Source organism: Nymphalis io, chromosome 13 (assembly GCF_905147045.1).
Source record: "Nymphalis io chromosome 13, ilAglIoxx1.1, whole genome shotgun sequence".
Lineage (NCBI taxonomy): Eukaryota > Metazoa > Arthropoda > Insecta > Lepidoptera > Nymphalidae > Nymphalis > Nymphalis io.
The window spans coordinates 8,061,041-8,084,526 of NC_065900.1; the positions used below are offsets into that span (position 1 = coordinate 8,061,041).

Below are 23,486 nucleotides of genomic sequence, written 5' to 3' on the forward strand. Positions count from 1 at the left end.
TTTGTCCCTTATCGCGTAATCAGTTTTATCAAGGTCGGCTACTCAAGTAGCGAGACAAACTTGACAGTTGGTGCACTCATTGTGTTCATTGTTCAATTTTTGCTTATTTTTATGTTAGAAAACGATTCTTATCCAGTGAAAAGACCTTTAATCAAGAAACAATCGTTATATCAAGTCGAAGGTTATGCAATGGTGCATTGTCGTATTATTTCATGTTAAAGCGATCGCAAGAAGAAAATTGCTGGCGTGTGTTTTCCCGCGTAAGTATGACGGTTTTGTCTCTAAATATAGTTTCTCAGTGATGTTTGTTTATGCCATAGCATGACGGAACCTTATATCGCATTAAAATCATGAAGATAATAGGATTTTCAAGATTTTATCATTTATTTTACCTATAATTATTTATCATGTAAGTGCTGCTACCGTCAGCTAAAAAAATGTCCTGATTTTGATAAAAAATTTCGACTCGTCGACAATGTAAACAAATAAATACGGAGTTCAATAATAGCCTTGCTTCGTTATATATACAATTGTTGTTTTAATTTATTCTTTCTCCTATTCATATTTTCCAAATGACAACATCATTTAACATTCTCCTTGAATTTATAATATTATTACATTTCGAGTCGAGAGGTTAACATAGATATATATGTGTTAGCTTGATAAAATAATCATACTGTAATTTCAAATAACTATTGAGCATTTTGTAAAGAATAGCCGTGCCCATTAAAATAAGTCTGCATTATGAAAAGAATTTAATAAGTTATAATTTATATTATTGTCTTATTTACTACAAAACGCGATTTTTGCTTGTTTATTTTTTATATTGTATATTTAAATATTTCGTACTTTTATTATTTAGTAGCTCTGTTTTGACTACCGGTTCCGAAAAATATTATATTATGATTAGTCAGTTGAGAACTAGCAAGAAGCTCGCATTGTTTGTTTTTTTAAAAAGAGGAACGGTAATTTTTGAGTTATGAAACAAATTGTATTATCACTGTGGATAATATTGAGTTATATTAAAATAATAAAACTGTTAAGACGGAGAAGAATGTTTGAATTTTAATACCTTCGAATTTAAGAATGTTTACATATGTAGCAACCATTCTTTATTAATAATTTAATTGAGTGTTTTAGATTTCAACATGAGAAAAATACTAATCCATTACCATATATAGATGCTGAAGTACTGTTGATAACGGAAACAAAAATAAACAATGCAACAGTTTTTGGGTGTAGTTAGAAAACTAAAAAATTTACGCGATAAGGGACCAAAGATTTGATAAATCTATCTCTGAAACATTTATAACGTAATTTTCGTTCTCTTTCTTGTGTAAGTGAGGGAAATTGTCATTGCGACTATTAGTTTCTCTGTCTACGATTTGGATTTTGGTATGTAATGTAGTATCGATTATCGATTTTTGTTGTTGAATAAAAATGTTCTTTGTTTTGTTGGCGGTTTTTATTATGAATCTCCTTTATTATTATTAAAAAAAAAAAACAAAATGCCACTTTGTTTTGCTTAAATACAATTTTGAATGTTTTCGTATCAAATAATAGCGTAAGAATAAGTTATTCTCTTGTTTGTCATCTCAATCATGTCAGTGTGGAGCTGAATAAATATTTAGACACATAGTTTTTTATGATTAAGATTTTATAATAGTTATAAATTCTTTTTTTTAAGATTTTATAATAGTTATAATTTTTTTTAAAGATTTTATAATAGTTATAAATTCTCTTGGATCTTTTGTTCTTGTACAAAATAGTCAGAAATAAAATCGACTGCCCTCGAATTCTTAAGGGAATAAATTTCAATGTGCCTAGGAAAGCATGTCCACCTTATCCAATAAATGTATTAAACCATCATCATTTACTTTCGACCATCTAAAACTAAACTAGGACAAAATGCACCTCTTGTAAGATTGGGTAAAACTTATAATAAATACTTAATGTCATTTGACATATTTGAGGACTCCATTAATTAATACAAAAAAAATCTGGAGTCATTATTAGAATCTTAATTACAAAAAAAAACATGTGTTGAAGGATGTTAGCTTAAGAAATTAATGAAAAAAATTATTTAAAGTTATTATAACTTAAATTTAGAAATTTTTACTATTTATTGTTTTCTGTTGAAATTATTTTGTTATATGTTATTAATGTGATAAATGAAATTAGTGCACTCGTTAATAATAATATTTATAGCTTTATTTTCAATGTCATTAATTATTATTATTTATTTATTTTTAAATCTTTTTTTATAGAAATGTGGTTAGCAATTTTTAGTGTTTTAGTATTATAAAAATATTGTTTATGTTATAATATGTTATAAGTAATACAAAAAAAAAGAATATTGTATCTTAAAATGCATGTTGTGGCTGTCTTGAAAAGTCGCCAATTTTATATTAAGTTTTAATGTGTTTTTATTATATAAGCCGAGATGGCCCAGTGGTAAGAATGCGTGAATCTTAACCGATGGACGTGGGTTCAAACCCGGGCAAGCACCTCTGAATTTACATGTGCTTAATTTCTGATTATAATTCATCTCGTGCTTTTCGGTGAAGGAAAACATCGTGAGGAAACCTGCATGTGTCTAATTTCATCGAAATTCTGCCACATGTGTATTCCACCAACCCGCACTGGATCAGCGTGGTGGAATAAGCTCCAAACCTTCTCCTCAAAAAAAAAGGGAGAGGAGGCCTTAGCTCAGCAGTGGGACATTTACAGGCTGTTACTGAGTGTTTTTATTATTACATGTGTAAGTGTAATGACTGCTGATGGTCCTTAATAAAATAAATAAAATATAACATCAGAATAAAATAGAAGAAAGGATTATACGAATACTCGTCATCAGGCGAAAGTTTTCTGTCGAAAGACGCCGAATAATATATTATATTTATCATAGTAAAACTTGTGAATATTTATTTGGTTGCTGTATGTACAGTGTTATGTATTTTAATAAACTTAATTCATGTATTTCATTTAAGGCAAAAATATTTAATATAAATCTGTAATATTAATATTAATATGTAATATTAAATAAAAATATTTAATATTTTATATAAATCTGGTTATTACATAATTAAGTTATTTGCTCGTGTAATAAAAGTACTTTTTTTAAATCGCTTGCACAAAGATATTGCGTGCATAAAAATATGAAATAAAGCTTCGTGAAATGCTTTTTTAGATTTAAAATTACAGTGCACGAAATTATAAATAAAAAATTACATTGTGGTTGCACTGGAATGCTTTTATTTAGAATGATTATGAGGAATCAATATTAAGAGCATAGATTTTGAGACAATTAGAAAGCAGTAATGCCAATTACTTACTCGTTGTTTGGAATATAGGTACTTAATTAATTAATAAATGAAATAACAATTATTGATAACATAGTGACCACATATTTGACAGAAGGCCGCAAAGAGTATATAATCATTATGATACGGTATGCTGGCTGTACGAGTAGTATACGAATACCAATAAATGTATGTTTATTAAGTACATAACCAAGATTAGAGACTTAGTGAGATAATAATTACATTCATACCGATTTCTTCTACTGTGCAACACTACTACCATATTACATTCGATTTGTTTACGGCTTTTTTTTAAGATAGATAGATATTTACGAGTTTAATAAATTTATTTGTAATTTACAAACCGAAAAAAAAAAAAAAAAGATGGAAAATTAATTATTAAACGACATTACCGTAATAGGCCAACAGTATATGGTCGTCGGCCGCCAAGCGTTGGGTAAATATCGGGTACGATATATAGGGTATTGTTCACTCCTAATACAAGCTTGTATTAACGGGAGGTGAAATTCTTTATCAACTTTAATAGCGTGTGTCGTGTGTGTATGTGTATAGGTAAGTATATTTTATTCTCCATACTTATATTTTTTTGTTTTAATGAATAAGAAATTCCTATTTGTTGTAACATAATATAATGTACATAGTCGGTTAAAGTAGTAGGTAGGGAGTATTTTTGTATAAAAAAACAGTTGATTTCATGAACCTTTACCATTGTTTTATTTAATTAAAATGAGAAAACATCTTATCTATAAATCTTTTATTCCCAAAATTAAAAAGATTATATAGTTGTATTAATAATGTATTATCTAACAACATGTTTTTAATTTAAATAAATAGAAGGAACCACACACAAATATATCAGCAGTATGTATATATAACAAAAAGTGAATACAAGCAAGCGCTTTCATTAAACTTTAATTCACCTAATGCATTTTTGAGCACCTCTCAATAGAAATACCGCCAACAAAAGGAAAGATTCAAGTAGGCAAATTAGTAAATATTTCATCTCATAACGGTATTATTTTGTAACACACATCAAGTACAGACACTTGTACTGATTGGTAAGTATTCAACAAATATTTTTAAGTATTTGCGCATTCTCTAAATAGGAAGATGTCAAACTTTAACACTGAAATAACTTGCTTTTAACACCTAATCTATGAAGTTTAGAGGTCAATTAAATTGTGCTTTTGGTTAGATGTTTCAATGGTAAATACGTGTTGGATGAACATTGCGCGCTTGGCTGTCCCCGAAAGAGCACGCGAGTATCGGTCTCTTGTGTAATCGAAGCCAAGAACGAGTAGTAGCGCGCTTTACCGGATCCACTTTTATGAACATCGTCAATGAGTCATTTGTACCAGTACGGTTCATCTTAAGTTTTGTTGTGATGTAGTGGACTTTCAGTATGTCATAGTGATCTTCGTCATTTATAATCAAATATATTATCAAGATGAATACAAAAAATATTTTTCGTTGTTTAACTTTAGTGTTTTTTTCATTACTTACAGTCGTGGGTGAGATACTTTTTTATAAGAAGCATTTATTTCTTTTGCTTATCATAAAAACTAAAATTGGAAAGAACTTTTAACTAAGAACATGACTTATATTTAACGAATATTTTTTTCATATAAAAAAAAAGACAATTGATAATAAGCAATGATATTACATCACTTTCTACGGGAAATGTACATTTTACTTAATGAGATGTTCGCGATCATTTACTCGTTGCAATCTTCGCATTAATTAATTATACCTGCGTACATCTCACTTCCTATTGAAGTTATCTATGAGAAATGAGATGTTTTTATAGTGCTTAAATTTCTTAATATTTACGAGTTTGTTTACGTACTAGTCTTATATGACTGAGTTTTTTTAATTATTGCGTATAATATATTATGTATAGGATTATACGTATATAACATAAAAAAATGTAAACAGGGGGTGCAAGAGATGGTACAAGAGTAAAGCGCTTGCGCGCCGACAGTACAGCGGTTCGTGAGCCAGCTCAAGCGCTGGACGCACCAGATCCGGAGTCGAATACTGCGCCCGCGCCTACAGCCTTTATTAATCCTTCAGTAAAGGAATATCTTGAATTGGGAATGGCAATACCTGGTAAGATTACTTTCGGACAATAATTAAGATTTAGCTAAACACTAAAAAATTAAATACTTGCACAAACATTTTCCAAACAAAATTGCTTTGAAAAAATATTTTATATTAAAGATTTCGACAAATGTTAGCTCATGTGGATATGGTGGATATAAAGTATCCTTTGAAAACATTTCAAGTGATTTTGCAGGATACATGCAAACTATTTCCTTTTGAAAATGATTTCAATATGAATATTATTAACTTTTTTGCCGTTCATTTTAACATAGTTTCAGATTATGGGCTACATTAAAATGGCCATATAAATTATATTAAATAAAAGATGGTCTTAAATTTTTTGAGTATTTTCAATTAAGTAAAACGCATGTTGTGTTACTAAGCTTATAAAAGTTTGTGCAAGTGATTCTTACTTTAGCATTTAAAACAAAGCATATCAGATAAAAGTATATATGATAGTGTGTATTGGATTGTAAATCTAAAAATATTATAAAAAAATGGAAATATATTATAAAAAAAAATCTAAATAGTTTTAAAAGGTATAAAATATAGTTTTCTATCTATAAATCTAGTTATCTATTAATATATATTAAAAAATATAAAATGAGTGAATGAGACACTGAGTGAAAACTTTAATTTACGAGTTAAGAAATTTAACTTATTTACCAACTAGACTACAGAAACTTTTTTTCGTTTAACGTTTGCCCTTCTCGCCTGTTAAAGGGCCCTTGAACTTGATTATAGGTAGGTACCTGTTGATGCAAGTAAAAATATATCTTGAATCAAGTGTCAGCAAGGTCGACTGGAATACGTTTTGTTTTTCTTCTCATATCAGTATTTCTCGAAAAATTTACATAAATATATCTTCGTATAACCTGGTATATAACACAGAATGAAATGAAAAAAATATGATATAGTTATTTAATTTTAAAATGTTACTGTTAAAATTGTAGCGAACATACATACAATATAAGTCTACAATTTAAAAATTTACAATAACACGTAAAAACAATGTATATAGTGTGAATTATATTAGTGTAAATATAGCTTTATTCCATAAATATTTAAATTATAAAGCATAAAGCTTTATTACTTTTATTTTTCCGCAATAAATATAAAGAACGTTTTGTTCGGTGATGAAAATAAAATTTTGTTAATTAGCGACAATCCAGTTTCGTTAATTATTTATTACTAATTTATATGCGTGTTTGCTTCCTTAATATAATTTTATTTGTAGAATATATCATCATTATTATAGGAAATATATATAATCCTTTATATGTTGACTTTAATTGAATAGTATTGTTCTGTATGTTATGTCTTATATACTTTCGTAAAATAAGTTTCCACTATATATTAATAACCTTTTTGAACAAAAGTAAATACAATTATTATTTATTTAAAAAAAAACAGACGAGTAAATAGGTCACTTGAAAGTAAGTGGTCACCATCAATCATCCTCTAGCACTGCAATAATTAAAAAATACTCTACGTCGCCGACGGTGTAAGGTATTATGTATATTTTGCCTGTAGTTAAACTGGCCCATGCTTTCTTCAAACCAGCAATACAAAGTATTCATGTTTAGCGATTGTCTCGCTAGCTATTAAATTATCTTGAACTCAGGTGGACTTAGACAAAATTTTATTACTAATATATAACTTTTACAAGTCTGATAATTTTATTAAATTATTCCTACAAAAGCGAACCGATTATGTAGTGAATAGATGATGATATAATGAGAAGATCGGCGTGAATTCGTCTATTTAATCGATTACATCATCTCACAGTATGATCTGATCCGATTCCCCGTGAGAAAAAAATGATCTACCTTATAGACTGTACTGCTAAAATTAACACCGCTTATAACACACAGTTGATAACTTCAATTTATCGTTAGATATGCGTAAAATTGGTTACTTTTAAGGAAAATAATAATACGTGGAAATTATTGTATTGGCCATCTACACAAACACACACCCACACACACTCATACACACACATAAACACACACTGTATAAAGATTTTTTTTGTTTCTTTCGACTTTGCTTTTGGTTTGAACAGCCTCTATTAATTATAATTAATCTTGCTCTAATTTTCTGCCAATTCTGTATTTATAAGAAAAGTACCTACGTATTTACAAGCGAAACGTTGAAGCTAAACCAGTTATGTCATAAAATACTCATTGACCTTAACATATAAAGAACATCTTCGTTATTTGCTAAGTTCTCATGACTGAGTCATTTTGCTCTTTATATAGAGTTAATCATTTTAGTAACAATTAGACGTCCACGACTATATATTCCAGTAATATAACAGAGTGTACAAAAAAATCATATTATTCTATAAAATCGAAAGAAAGGTCAGGCAGGTTGTGAAACTGAATCATCGCTCATAGAAATATATAGGTTTTTCTCTTATTTTGATCCCTTATATAGATAAGAACTGTAATAGTACAGTCCGTAAATGGCCTTGAAGATGATTTTCTTTATCATAGAATAAGGGTCTGTTCTTATTCAAGCCACACAACTTTTTTTTTTTTTATAGAATAGTAAGGCGGACGAGCATATGGGACACCTGATGGTAAATGGTCACCAAACGCCCTTAGACAATGGTATTGTAAGAAATGTTAACCATCGCTTACAAGCCAATGCGCCACCAACCTTGGGAACTAAGATGTTATATCCCTTGTGCCTGTAATTACACTGGCTCACTCACCCTTCAAACCGGAACACAACAATAACAAGTACTGCTGTTTTGCGGTAAAATATCTGATGAGTGGGTGGTACCTACTCAGACGAGCTTGCACAAAGCCGTACCATCACTAGTCCTCACTACGCTTTTGACATGATTTAAGTCATGATACCTGGTCCAAATTTAAATCCACTACGTTCGATTAGGATTCGTGTGATCTTACCGCTCTGATATAGTATATCCAAGTACGTAATTGAATTACATTATTAAGCTTATGTCACTCGTATCAACTTTAATTTAGATCAAGCATAAGTGTGTTTTGCTGACATATAATTAATGCATAAATATACAAATATTTCTGCAAATACATTTAAGTAGCATATTATATGTATTGACCTCAATAACCAATTTAATATTTTATAAACAGGTGTCATAAATTATACAGTAACAGCCTGTTAATGTCCCACTGCTGGGCTAAGGCCTCCTCTCCTTTTTGAGGAGAAGGTCATAAATTATGGTATTTATATTTTTTTACTTAATTACTCGTACGTTAGTACGTTACTTATTGGAAACTATTACTACGTTAATGGATTGGTTATGGAATATCTCCCACGGTAATGAAATATCGTAACCTTTATCGCAAAGTTTAAGTTGAGCATATATATTATACTGTATTTAAGAACAAAACACACCTACGGTTCGTTACTACGGTAACGTGCAGTGTGCAGCCTTGCTCTGTCGAGGCTTTGAGTTAAGCTCTTAATTGTGCTAACAATCGTCCATTATGAACGAAATCATTGTGCTCTTTTGGGAACACCATTGTATCTAGTTGTGCAATCTATTATGTTATTAAAAATAGATCAGAGAATATTTATGATATTATACACGCATCACGTATTTTACATAACCTTTATATTATTAATTTAAGTTTTTTTAAATGTTACAAAAATAAATGTTATAATGGCCTTTAATTATACACTTTCCTGTCTAATTGCAATTCACGCCTTCACAACAGACCGGTGATTTGTTTGTCCTGTTAACTCGAATGCTAAACGTTAGTGATACAATAACTTTATCAGTTAAAAATAATTTTTAATATAATTGAGGATTTGATTTAGAAAAAACTAATGGTTCATGACCTATCAATTATTTAGTCAAACGAACTATGATTTGAAATACTTCCGGTATGATATGATGTGATGCTAAATATGTTAGACGTTACTGTTTATTAAAAAATTACAAAACCTTTTTGCCGTTTAATAACAATAAATAAAATTAGTATTAGGTACTTTTAAAATATGTTTACAAATATTATAGGTAAGTAGTATTATTCTATATAGTAGTAGTAGTAGTAGTAGTAGTAGTAGTAATAGTAGTTTACAAATATTATATGTAAGTAGTATTATTCTGTGCTTAATAACAGCAACAAATAAAGCATAAAAAGGTCGTAATAAGTATATTTCATAAGCATTTCAAGTTCATTACAACATTAACGCTGTTTTAAAATGAGTGTTGGAAATGCATCGTGCGCTCTGCTGGTACCTGTAGCTATTTGCGTGTCAAACAGTAGAATGCGATTAAGAAATTGCTGGCTAGTAGTTTATTGGCAATGTTCACAATATGTTAGGGGCGATTATGTGGGTCGTCTATTTGTTAAGTATGATTTGATTGTTGAAAAATGATAATTTGATTCATCGAAGCGTTACTCTACGTGTAGATAGGGTTACAAAACAATTGGGAATTTGTTAACGAATCGGCTTATTACTGCAAATAGAAACTGACAAAACTTTAATTTTTGCTTATTAATGAATACTCCTACATTAAATGAAGTAGAAATTTGATTGATATTCGCAATACAAAATTAAAAATACAAGTAATATAAAAATATTATTTAATAAAAATAACGATCTAATTTCGGCGTGCTCTATCTGAACCGGAGTTGAGATGACAAGACTCGACAAGAGTTACTCAGATAATGCTCTTTTAAGCAAATTGCCCTGACATTCTCGATGAGCTTGAGGTCGGTGCGAAGGCATTCATGCGTAGTCTATCCTGAGTGATTATCGCCTAACGAGTGAAGTAGATTGATACATAATATTATTTCAATTTTACTTCATCATGTATTTTTAATTTAAAACAGTGCCTGTGACATTTTGTTATATAATTTTTTAGTTGACTAGCTATCCAACTCGGCTACGCATACATAATACGTTTACATTGAAGGACAAACAAACACAAATTATTATTTTTTGGGCTAGGGACCTTCATGGGCGTACGCATTAGTAAGAGTTCACCAAATTGTAGTCACAAGTCGATGAATGGTTTTTGTGTAGATTTTATTTTTCCATATAATTTAATTGATGTGTGAAAATAAATATTATTTTTTACATATTTCTAAATTTAGTTCCGTTTGCGGTTGAAATTTTTGGACCTTGGTCTGCTTGACTTGCAGTAATAATTCAAAAAAACTTCTAAATGAAATGACACCCATTCGTATTGCTTCCTGCCTGCCCTAACCGGAAAATCGGCATTGCAATTCAAAGGGGAAATGCTGTTTTCACACAAATTTGCATTCTTGTCACCATTCGACGCTAACAAATTTAGCACATAGCTCTTATTAACCTTTATCTGTATATTAATATCTTATTATTTCATGAAAATAATTCTTATGTAAAGGTTATATATGCTGTTGTTTTTCATATTAAAGTCATTTGTCATGTATGCTTTCTTATTACTTGCTGTGCGATATGTTGGCATTGCGATTTTTCTTGACACTATTTTTATTATTCTCGAATAAAGCTGTCTACCTTGCTGTTCATTGACATTTAACGAGTGTGGCATAATTATTTTCTTTGCTCACTTAACGTTGGGCGTGAAAACAATGGTGATTAAAGTTTAGTTAGTTTGCACTCAATGATATTTCTCGTTTAATGAAGAATGTAACAGTCTGTAAATATAGCACTGCTGAGCTGAGACCTCTACTCCTTGTGAAGGTTTATATTTATACGAATAGAAATAAACAGAATTTTATACAAATCTGTTCTTGTGTACTTTTCGGTGTCGGTGTCTTTATATTTTTTGATTACGCTAACAGGTACAAAATAATTATGTTGAACGTGACATCAGACGTTCATAATTATATGTGTACCGATGTGGGTGAAAACTATTCGCTCCTCGCCTTCTTCTTTTCTTTTGCAGAAATGTTAATAAAGTTTGGACCAATATTTGTTGCTATAATGATTTACTATAAATCATTTTCTATATTACTACACACTATAAGTCATTTAAATTCAATCTATATTTGGTTGATAAAAATAAATCAATTAAAATTGTTAATCTATGCACTTTCTTGGCGAGACAAAATTAAGTAAGAAATAAAAGCATACATTTTCACTTTCATAACAACTTGAGCTATAAAAAGATTTGTTTTAAGTGATAACGCTCTTTCTAAAGGTCTCTAGCGGTCAATTTAGTAATATATTTTAGCGTCTCTAGTACTCCAGTACTGACTAGTATTACTTGCTCAACCAACGTTACGTTTAATAAACAAATGTCGTAGTAAGTAAATCAGTAAAGAAGATGTATTAAACGTATACTACACCATGTGTATAAATATTTATGTGTACATTAGATAGTTCCACACGTTTTACTGTACGGAATTACGCCATAACGTTTATAAACACAAATTGCGTAATTGTAAGTTAACAAGTATTAATAAAGACAATAATAATATAATCTATCTATTTTATCTTAGTAAAAATCTATTGATTTATAAAAACTAAAGCTGTTTCATCGATAAGTATACGAAATCTTTACAAATATAGCGCTTAAGATATACATTTGCTCATTTGAAATCCAGTCAAACTGGCTTTTAGCATTGAAGATGTTTCATACTCGCTAGTGCTATTATTAATTTTAAACTTTTATGTATTTGGTTTTGAAATATATACGTACAAATAAATTTCACATACAGTAAGATGAGTAATTATATTTTGAGGATGACATTGACCTAATATTAGTTTAAAAATTGATAAAATTACTAGATTAGGCAATTGATAGGAAATAAGTAGGTATGTACTACTTTATGAATAAACATATAAATACGTACTAGGTTTTTGTTTCTTCCATTTGTGAGTTTATGGTATATTATTATACTCCTCTGTTTTTTTTAAATAATCTCACAATTCCTCGGTGTCAACCAATTGTTATCATCATATGCTAGTTTAACCCGATTATATATTTTACATTTACTTATTGTAAGTTGACTGTAAGAATAATTTTGTTTAGTAAATTTGCATGATATGAATCTGCGGAGCTTAAGCGTTTGTATCCACTGACAAACTATCTTCCTCGTCGGCGTTTTTAACTTAAGGGGAATCTAGGATTCAAATCGGTATCGATTTATTTACTTTATTACCCAAATTATATGCATATATAAATGTAAGAGTTAAACATTAAGGAGTTAATCACTTAAAATAATAAATTGTGAATAGCAACACATAAGAAAATTTAAAATCCATGGACAAGGGCCACACTGTATGGAGCCGCTATTAAAGATGAAATTGCCACATTATTATATAATATATTCGAATTATTTTAATCGAACGTAATTTAGAGAACTTAGAATATTATTTTGCGTAATGCTTGGCAGTTTGTGTACCAAATGAATTATTTTGCAATAGCGTTCGTATGTATACATGACAAGGTTAGAAGCTGATACTACAGACTAGGTACGGCTTTATCTACACAATGTATTTTTATATCTTTTCTTTTTCTAATTATAAAATATTCTTATTGTTTAAGAAATAGTTGTTTATTACTGAACATTGTTAAGAATTAACATGTCCTTTAATTTTTAACAAATTTATAATCCATTAACTTGATTGAAAAAAATAATATGTATTTTTTAATTTGAGGAAAATGAACTCTAATGTTAAGTAAAGATTAGATCATAATACTCTACGTATTTTGTTAAGCCTGATAGAAATTAAGTATAAAAATATAGTTATACGTAATACGATGTGCAATAAAGATAGTAATACTCAGATTTAAATATATGTTTGTTGAATGTAGTGTCCTTTATTTAGGCTTTGTGCATACCTACCTACCAATCGGGTAGGTAGGTACAACTCATTCATAAAATAGTATAGCAATATGTTATGTTCCGATTTAAATGGCGGTAAACCAGTGTAAGTACCGGCACAACATCACAAGGTTAGTCACGCATTGGGATTTGCCAGTCGGTCTATCTATTTTAAATACAAAAATCAGGTGTTTAAATTGTGATACATCTTAAAAGAAACTTCATTTCAATGTCAATGTTAATAAAAGGTATACATTATCATGTCAACATTTTTGACGCCTCGTCTCAAATTATTACATAAACGTAGTGGGCCTGACCTTGTGTTTGTCAGTACTCGTTATCCAAATATGATAATGTTTTGTTAGGTTATTTCATTTATTATATTCCCGCTCCAATGAATGAATCGGTATTTTGTTACACAGATGTAATTGATTTATATAAGAAAATTATTTTATTATGAACCAAGATTGCCAGACGATATAATCGAAGATTGCTAGTTCAAATCCGGCGACCACCAGAGTTTTCATGTGTATGCTCGCGATTGTAATTCATTACTTGCTTCATTGAAAGAACCTTCGTTTGTCGTGGAATAAGCTTAAAACTCGAATTAGAAGACATTTACTGGCTTTTCATTAGGTATAATTAACTAAATTCAAATAAAAACTAATTATTATCATTGCTTATAGTTAACCTGTTTAACATCCGCATAAAAATACAATACAGTTTATTTTATTAATTTTATATACAAAACACATTTAAATAAAATGACAAATAAATAGATAATTAAAATAATAATTCAGCAAGTTTCACACTTGTCCTACTATATATTACTTTACATGTTTACAGAAGAAGTAATAATGTAATTGCTTAAAAATATAGTTATTAATATATCTATCTAAATCTATTACTCCCAGACATAATAAAAAAATTAATAATATCCAGTGCTATCTTTATTATAACAGAATATAAAAAAAAAACATTTCGGTTCTTTTCTACATAAAGAAACACAAATTAAGGTTAGATTTGTTAGATTATATTTAGATACCTAAGGTTGATTTTGATTATAGAATATACAATAATATTTGAGTTATACTTTGATCGATTTGTCTGAATTTACTGGAAAATCAATAAATTACTTTGTGCTTGTACGTGTGGATTGATTGATATATTTATTTTCGATATAAAAAAATCAAAAACTCTAGATACAATTTCCAACCAAACTACAAACCAATTCAAAATGTTATATAAACTAAATGTAATAAAATATGGGTCCTATGTTATTTACATTTTTTAAAAAGTTTAAAAATGTAAATATCATAAAAATTTAGTTCCTCATTAGTAGTTAAATTGTCTTTATTTTATGGCTGTTTTATTCAAAACAGTTTCTACGTAACTCGTTGGAAAGAACAGACAGATAGATGACTCTAACATATAAAATTGGAAATATTCATAGACAGATTGAGACAACGACATTTAGGACATTTACCATCATAAAATTACAATACTCAATACATATTTCGAAAATGTTAATACGTTACAAAGGTATAGGTGGCAATAATTCGTTCAAAATCACTTAATAATCTTGAATTTGTAACGAAAAAATAATTATGGAAGTATTTAAAGTTTTATTTTATAATTTGACATTTATAAAAGTTAAGCACAGGATGTGTAAATTTTTTTAAATGTGTTCCTAATAGCAGCTCTTTTTGTGTTTTGTAGATCATTTATATTATGTAACGAATATAGAAGATAATTAAAGCGATATGTATAATTTATAAAACATTATAATTGGTAAAATTCCGTTATTATTAGGAAATATCAACTGATTTTAATATTTAATTTTCGATCAGAAGTAGTTACGTCGCCTTTAACAGTTTTATATAAAATAAAAGAGTAATTACATATATTGAATCTATTGACCTTTAATTTTTCGTCTAGAAATATATACTTGTTTATGTTATTTACGATGTTATATAAACATGCTGTTATCTAACATTTGTAATAATATGTCATACACATCGATATAATATACGAATATGAAAAAAGCATTTTGTACGCAAACTTAGGAACTAGTATTCCCACAAGCTTACTAATGATCAAACAAGCGACCTAGCGAGCTGTGTGAACAACTATTAGTTATTGTGCAAGTAATCCTTGTAATTGTATTTTGACTATTGCATAAGATCAAATAAATTAATTTCTCTTAAAACAAGTTCATAATTTCAATGAATTAAAAAAAATAAAAACAAATTGAATCAAATTTATGGAGATATCATTGTTTTTTTAATTTAATATAGGTAGACTGGCAAATGAGCTACCTGATGGTAAGTGGTCACCACGACCTATAAACATTGGTTCTGTCGGAAATATTATCCACAATTTTCACCGTCACGCATTGACGTCCAACCATCAACCTTGGTAACTTAATAATTATGTCCTTTGTGCCTGTAGTTAATCTCACTCACTCTTCAAACCGGAACACAACAATACTAAGTATTGCTGTTATATGGTGGTAGAATTTATGACAAGCGAGTGGTACCAATTTGGTTGGACGGACATGGCTTGAAAAAAAGCAGCGAGTAAAAATTTTAAGTTTTTTTTTTAAATATTACCCTGTTATATATGAGGTACTTGTATTTTGTGCGCTAGTCTCATTTAATCATAAGTCTGCAAGGGTCAAAGGTGAAATAGCTGCAGGCTTGTCATGAATCTAAATACTTGTGGAGACAACTAAAGTTTTTCGATCGTGATTCGATCGAACGAAATGAATTAAGTTTTTAATATATGGAGATTTTATGTCTCAATCCTATCTTCATATCCTTCTTGTTTAATGAATGATGATTTTTACACATTCCGTGTCATTTGGTATTAATATAAACCGAAAAATTGTTATAATTTAAATTCAAATTTATTCAAGTTTTGACTATAAACAAGGTTTAATCATATTTTATCTATTTAATAAAAATATTTATCATCGATTCTGAATGAAGATTCTTCCGAAAGAAAAATGGCAAGGATCTTAGTTGTTTTTTTACCTATCAAATTACATATATTATGAATTTAAGTTGCACATTTACGGACAATTCAAAAACATTAGAATTATATACATAGTTACTAAAAATATGTTGTTACATCGAAGCATATGTTATATTAAAAATATTCAATACTATATCAAGTTGATATAATTAAATATTTTTGGTAAAATCAATCAAAGTTAATTTTCAAGTACTTTTTTCCCTTCTTACCTATCTACAAAAAGCAAAACTACTACTGTGTCCAGTAATTTGATTTGATTGTTGTAACAAATGATCGGGTAGGTAATAATAAAACCTACACATTATAAGTACGTACGTAAGGCCCATTAAATATTGTGACAGATAAAAATATCGGAAGCTTAACGTGTTTGAGGCGACATTATAATGAAAACCAATAGTAATCGATTAGATCGGTGAAAGTGGTTCTGTGGCAAACTTTCCTTAATGTTGAGATAACTACCGCAAGCTGTTATGCAGACGTTCGTCTCCGGGGATACGGTCATCTGAAGTAGACTTAAAAGTGTTTATTTAAAACTACATGTTATAAATGTAATGAATTGTATATTCGATTTATTTTAAAAATATACTATATCTTAAACTTTTGGTTATCCATGCTCAAATATGGTTAGGATTTCGTTATGTCAAATATTTCTATGTCATTACCTAAAATGAAATACACAACACTATTTGTCTTATAACAAATATTGTCGTGTACCTATTTTTACGAAGGCTATGTTAAGATAAATATTTTTTTTATTTAGAGGTCAAACAATTTTAGAATATATGCTAATTTTCTTTTAACGTTAACTAGTAGCGTTACTTCCGATTATATTACCGCAACGTTAAAGAAGGCACTATGTTTTATTTCAAAATTATTGTTATTGAAACAACGTTTTTTTTAATTGTTTAATAATTCTGCTAAATATTAATAATAAAATAATAATTTGATTATGTGTGTATTTGATATATTCAAGTACAATTAAAAATACAATACATAAATATTATGTGCCTCATATGGTTAATAAATTGCTATTATTATAATTATCATACATTATAAAGTATCTCTGCAATAATATATACATTTATAAAGTTTAATAATGTCACTTACCTGAATTAATTGCTATATAGCTTTAATGTGAGTTATGTGTATTCCAGGTAAACCAGGGACAGATTATCCTGTACTAGGGGCCGTTCCTTACACCAACTTCTATTGTGATGACCAAGCCTATCCAGGTTTCTTTGCAGATATGGAAACACGTTGTCAAGGTATGTAATCAGTTTTTTATTTTTTGGTTACTGAATTATTCTCCGTGTTAAAAAGTATGTAAATTATTAAATGATTGAAAACGAATATTAAAGCAGAACCAACGATATATAATTTAAATATATAAATTAGATTTCATAGTTAAATTAGGATGCGCGCCGTTCCTTACCAGTTTGATTTTGTATACATTTTTTATTTTATGAAATAGGTAAGCGGACTAGCAAACTGGCTACATGGTAAATGGTAAGTGGGCACCACCGCCGTTGTTACCAACCGAATTAAATGTAGGAAAATAGTGTTGTTTTCTTAATTTTTAAACAAACCAAGTGACAGTTCACATCTTGTTTCGAGATGTAGATATATATCCATAAACAATTACACAATAAGAAAGAGTTTAAATTAAAAGTTTCGTCAAAAAAATTCTTCCTTCAATTGTTACTAGTCTTCCGAAACTCGTATTTTAATTTTTTATAATATACAAAAACTAAATCTAATGAGTCTGCGATCAAATGATAAATCGTTTCGGGTCAGAACATTAAAAATATATTACAGATTATCCTTGACATATAAATACTACAGAAACAAATGTTTCTTAATAAAAATAATAAAGGATGTGTATCTATCTACCTACTTCGAGCGGTCATCACGGATGTGTTTCAAGTGTATAATTATAATGTACATAATTAAATAAATTTAAAATAAAAATATTTTTTTCTCGACACTGATAACATCATAAGCGCTAACACCGTTTTCTTAAATCTGTATATGTACTCGTAATAAATAAATGAAAGTTTCTTTCTTTGTGTATTATGCGTATCAATATCATGCGATTGAGTTAAAACTTTTTACATCTGTTATTGTTGACAATTGTGTGAAGGTCCTGGCATTGTACCATGAACATACAAATGGTGGCCGAGTTGTATCGAATAATTGCTTACAAAAAGATTAAGAGTCACAAAGCGAGCATGCGCAAAATATATATACGTGCATATCTGGTGATTTAGAATCGTATCTATAAATGGTCATTACTTGGTGTTAAACAGGGCTTTGTGTAGCCCCGTCTGAAAAGTTACCATCATAATATATTCTAGCGCCAAACAGCAATACTTAGAATTGTTTTGTTTCGGTTTGAATGGTGAATGAGTCAATGTAACCACAGGCTCAAGGGACTTAACATCTTAGTTTTCAAGGTCGGTGGCGCATTCAGGATGTAGAGGATGATTAATAGTCCTTACAGTGACAATGTCTGTGGGCGCGGTTGCCCATTTATTAGCAGATGGCCAACTGCCAGTCTATCCTATTTTAAAATATAAAAAAGTGAATACTCTTTTCACTTGTAAATTGATTTAATTTGTAAACGTGGGTCGTGTACCATTGTTTAATGAACTTTTTGTGACCTTGTATCTTTTGAGATGATTAGGATATGTGATGACCTTATAAGCTAAGGTCACGTAATTATTATAAAGAATCATGCGGAAGTATAACGATCGTAAATTGCTAGTTCGATACCGTGAGATCCTTTTAGACCATAAAGTTTAACAAGTAATGGTCACACAGTATGATGTAGTAATTTATTGGGTCATTTGCAACATTCTTTTATACGACAAATAAGCAACAGCAATATTTATGTGCGTTTTAATTGAATAACGTCCATCTTCTTTTAGGAAATCGTAAATGGGTACACATCGTTGCAATAATTACGTCACTTACATACATTTGTCACATTCTCAGATTTTATAAAATTTCCTTACGCTAGCGATTAGTTTATTAAATGCTTAATATTTATAAATAAATATTCTTTAGTTAATTAATAATAGGTGTAGTTTTTTGTCTACGTGTAAAGTTAAGAGAAACATAGAAAAAGAAATTACCCGATTCGTTTGTCATTGAAATATAATAGTAAAAATGGGTATTTGGAAACTTCAACATACCTAATTTTCGTGTTTTAGTATTAAAGAAAATTGAAGTTTAAAAACTCACGGTTCTATTTATAAACATTACTTAGAGCCTGATTAGATAAACAATGCTGTGTCTTATTCTTTCGAATATCAAATTAATAATGACAGAAAGAGCGAAGTCAGTGTTTAAAAACAGAAGCTGCTAAGCAATGTTTATAAGTAAGGCCGTTTATTTCATAGCTTCTGATTTTAATAAACAAATGTAAACATGTTTTTAATTTTTTGTGTAAAGCGTTTATATTTTTCTATTTCAGCATGGCATTACTGTGACATAGACGGTCGCCAAGCATCATTCCTTTGCCCGAATGGTACAGTCTTCTCTCAAGGAGTCGCGTCCTGTGACTGGTGGTTCAACGTGAGATGTTCACTATCGCCTGCGCTGTATCCCCTCAATGCGAGGCTGTACCGACGGAGGAAGAAGCAATCACGACCCAAACCGCATAGGGTCATAGACAAGAAGCTCATTGATGAAATATTTCTTTAAAAATAACGATATAGAACTCAGTAAAATAGATAGAATCGTTTAAGTAATTTCATTTTTCCATTTTATTAAAGCTCCATTCAGTTTTTTTATAAATTATTATATTATAAATGCTGAAGTCATTCTGTCTGTCCGTTTCTTACCTTAACACGAGAAAATTACTGAACCGATCGTCGTAAAATGACAAAGCGATACCCTAGAAATTGGGTAAGGCCATATTAATATATTTGCTGCAAAGTCGCAGATACCGGTTGGCTGACTGATTTAGATTTTTTGCTCTGTTACACGGTTTTCGAAAAACTTTCGGCACTTATGCCAGTCAAGTGATTTTTCAATGAGCAAAAAGTTATCCGTCATTAATTCATAGTCGCTTTATTTCGCGGAAACCAACCTTTTTACTAAGCACAATGATTTTTTTGTGACTGTAACTGTCTTTCTTAAGTTTGTTGTATTTCTCTTTTAAGTTGTTATTGATATTTTACTATCGGAGACAACATGGTAACCAATATCAATTACTCAATACCGAATAAATATGACAACAGACTTTAATTGTCACGTAACTTTTTCAGTACTTAAATGAGAATTATGAACAAACGATGTCATTTACATTTAATTTAGAATAGAAACAAAAACAATAGTATATAAGTATAATACGAAATGAGCATTTAAATAAATCAGTTCTAACGATTCTACATCGAGAATACAACTATGTCGACAACGAATATTAGTGTATTTTAGCTAATTTCTACAAATCTGATTTATTTTTTGTACATTATACAGTTTGTTGTGAAATAAATACATTCTCATTTACTTTAGACATATTAGAATATCGAAGTGTAAATACATTTTCTATTAAAATGACTATAAGATTCATTGAGTTTTAACCCTCCTTACTAAATTAATATACAATAGATACTGAAATATTAGGACTATTCGGTGTGCCAAAAATGTTAATATTTTAGAAATCGTATGACGGAAAAACTATCCAAACCTCATTTTTTTTCACTATTGTCGGAAATTATTTTGTAATAATTTTTCCTATGTACAGTTGGCTACAGATAATTGTGGTCATCCACACATGGCCAAATATAATAAATATAAAAAAATTCTCAAAAGGGGATTTCATTTGGAAAAGATTTTCATAATGCAGGTTTAATTAAAATTTTGAAAATAATATTGTTCTAGTCGGAGTCAAAGCCATTGAATTTAACAAAAAATCAACCTGCCCATTGGTAATGCATTATTTTTGTTTAATGTATTTGTAATTTCATAAAATAACTGTTTATCAAATATAAAAATTATATTGTAATTATAATTTTTGTAAAAATGGTACTTTCGTATCTTTCATTTCTTTGTAGATCGCAAAATAAATTACCTGATATTTATATTATAGTTTTTTGAATCAGAATACAAAAATAACAGTAACAGTAGCAAAGATAAACATATAGTTTAATCTACTAGTATATATAAAAAATAATGTCATCTCTTCAAATACAAGACATAGAGAGTTGGAGGAGACCCTCGTTTTATAATGTAATTAAAAAAAAAAACACGAAATATTCATTTAAAAGGTGACGAGGGCCCTCTTCTTGGATGTTTGATGCCATTACGTTTTTAATTGATGGATACGCTCAACAAAAAAGACAAAAACGGTTTGTTATAGAGTGCTTGCGTGAAATAATGTAAGTTGTGTAACCTACCAAGTCACCAACCGATTTCATTAAATGGCCTTGGCCTTTCGAGCGATTTAGATACACGTGGAAAGAAAAATTTGTACCATTTACCTATTTCAAAATTGATCGTCGCAGGTACCGTCTTTAAAGGCGCTTCTATTTTTAATAACCTTATAACATACAAAAACTATCGGTTACATTTAACCAAATGAAATAGCATAACTGTCTAAATGAAAAGTGTTACGAAAATATAGATAGTGTCATTAAGGTACGCCATGTTTCCCGTATTTTCACTTTATTTAATCTTTCTAATTATCTACAGACATATGCCTTTCGTGTATCTTTCCAGTATTTGATCGAGTTTGGTAATTTAATCTACTTGCATGTTTTTATGTCCAGGCAGCATACAATCAAAATTTTAGGTTTACACTTTTTGTTTGTGTCTTCTTTGTTGTAATTTTTTTGTTGAAATTTTCACTGATGTACTTCCTTCGTGCATTCAGATATTGTATTATTAATTTATATAATAAAATAAAACCGTAATTAATGAACTACTTAAAAAAATATGACATGATAGGTTTTAAATATAGATTAATGAAAAAATATTTTGCTCATATATATATTCAACAATTATTGATTGGAAATTATAATTAAGGAAATTATAATTTCCATTCAATATTTGTTGAATACCCATATACTTTTCAATAAAGTCGGATGTACATGTATGATGATACATGTATTTTTTTAATAAGTTATTTAAACAATTAAAATAAATACAAAGATAAAAAAAATATTACCACATCTACGACATCCTCTTCAAGTCCCTCATCTTATAAATGTTGAATGTTTGTTGTCGTTTGTATTTAGCCCATTTTGTACATTTTTATGTAAATATATTAAATTCAACAAACTCGAGCTGTAAATAGTTTAAGTGAGTGTCATGTTTTATTACATACGACTTCGCCCCGACTTCGTGCGGGTAAAATAAGAAATTTATCCCGTGCATTTTTTAATTAATAAGGTACAAACATTCGCCAAACGATGTATTCATCCGTACAGTTAAGTGCTAAGTGACAGCCTCGTTGGTCTAGTGGCTAGATAAGGCTGTAGAACCCGAGGTTCTGGGTTCAAATCCCAGGGCCAATAAAAAGTTATTGGGGTTTCCTGTCCAATTTTCTCAGTAGCAGCCCGGATTCTGGAAGTTGGAAAGGTGTACATTCCCGTACCTCGGAAAGCACGAAAAGCCTTTGGGCCTAAACTCTTTCTGGTAGTGTCGGATTGCCGCCCCATCCAATTATGAGAGTTAGAGAATAGAGACTGCGCTTGTATTTGCGAGCATACTTCTGCACTATAATATGTCCTGCGCAGTTGATCTGTCTTGAGATTAGCTGCCTTGGGCGAAATCGGTCCGGAGGACATTATTATTATTAAAGTATCTATCTAGTACTAAGTGCATCGCTTTGTGTTTTACTATCTATTTATAATTAGAATTTTGAATATGTATGTTGATGCTGGTTTGCATACACATAGATTAATACATTTAAACATACGAATATGAATAGGTGTACTTTAGTGTTAATTAGAAGTTACAATCGGGTTTACTTTATTTATTAAAATTATATTAGAAATATGACAAATCGATTCTTATTTTAGTGTCTTAAGTTTAAAGCTTGATAAATAAACTTCTATAGACATGCTCGCAAGTGTCTTCGCGACGCTCCTTAAATCATCTGTCAAAGATGCAGAGATATATTTGATAAATAAATTATATTAAAATAGATGAAACTTAAAGATCAGCAGATATAGTATTAAAGTAAAGAATATAAAAGTTTTTTAATTATATATATTATTACTTATAACAGTTTTAGGATTAC

General features: G+C 29.3%; 1 protein-coding gene across 2 annotated transcripts; it reads left to right on the forward strand.

The window, feature by feature from the left end:
* The first annotated feature begins 40 nt into the window (after positions 1-40).
* On the forward strand, positions 41-22,034 carry LOC126772646 (uncharacterized). Of its 2 annotated transcripts, none has more exons than XM_050493048.1 (4): positions 41-260; positions 5,259-5,432; positions 17,392-17,502; positions 19,713-22,034. In XM_050493048.1, the coding sequence occupies exons 1-4, from the start codon at positions 185-187 to the stop codon at positions 19,940-19,942; spliced, it is 591 nt and encodes a 196-aa protein (XP_050349005.1). In that variant the 5' UTR covers positions 41-184; the 3' UTR covers positions 19,943-22,034. The 2 variants fall into 2 exon arrangements, with proteins under 2 accessions (XP_050349005.1, XP_050349007.1); XM_050493050.1 differs by lacking the exon at positions 41-260 and adding an exon at positions 4,566-4,834.
* The last annotated feature ends 1,452 nt before the right edge of the window (positions 22,035-23,486 follow it).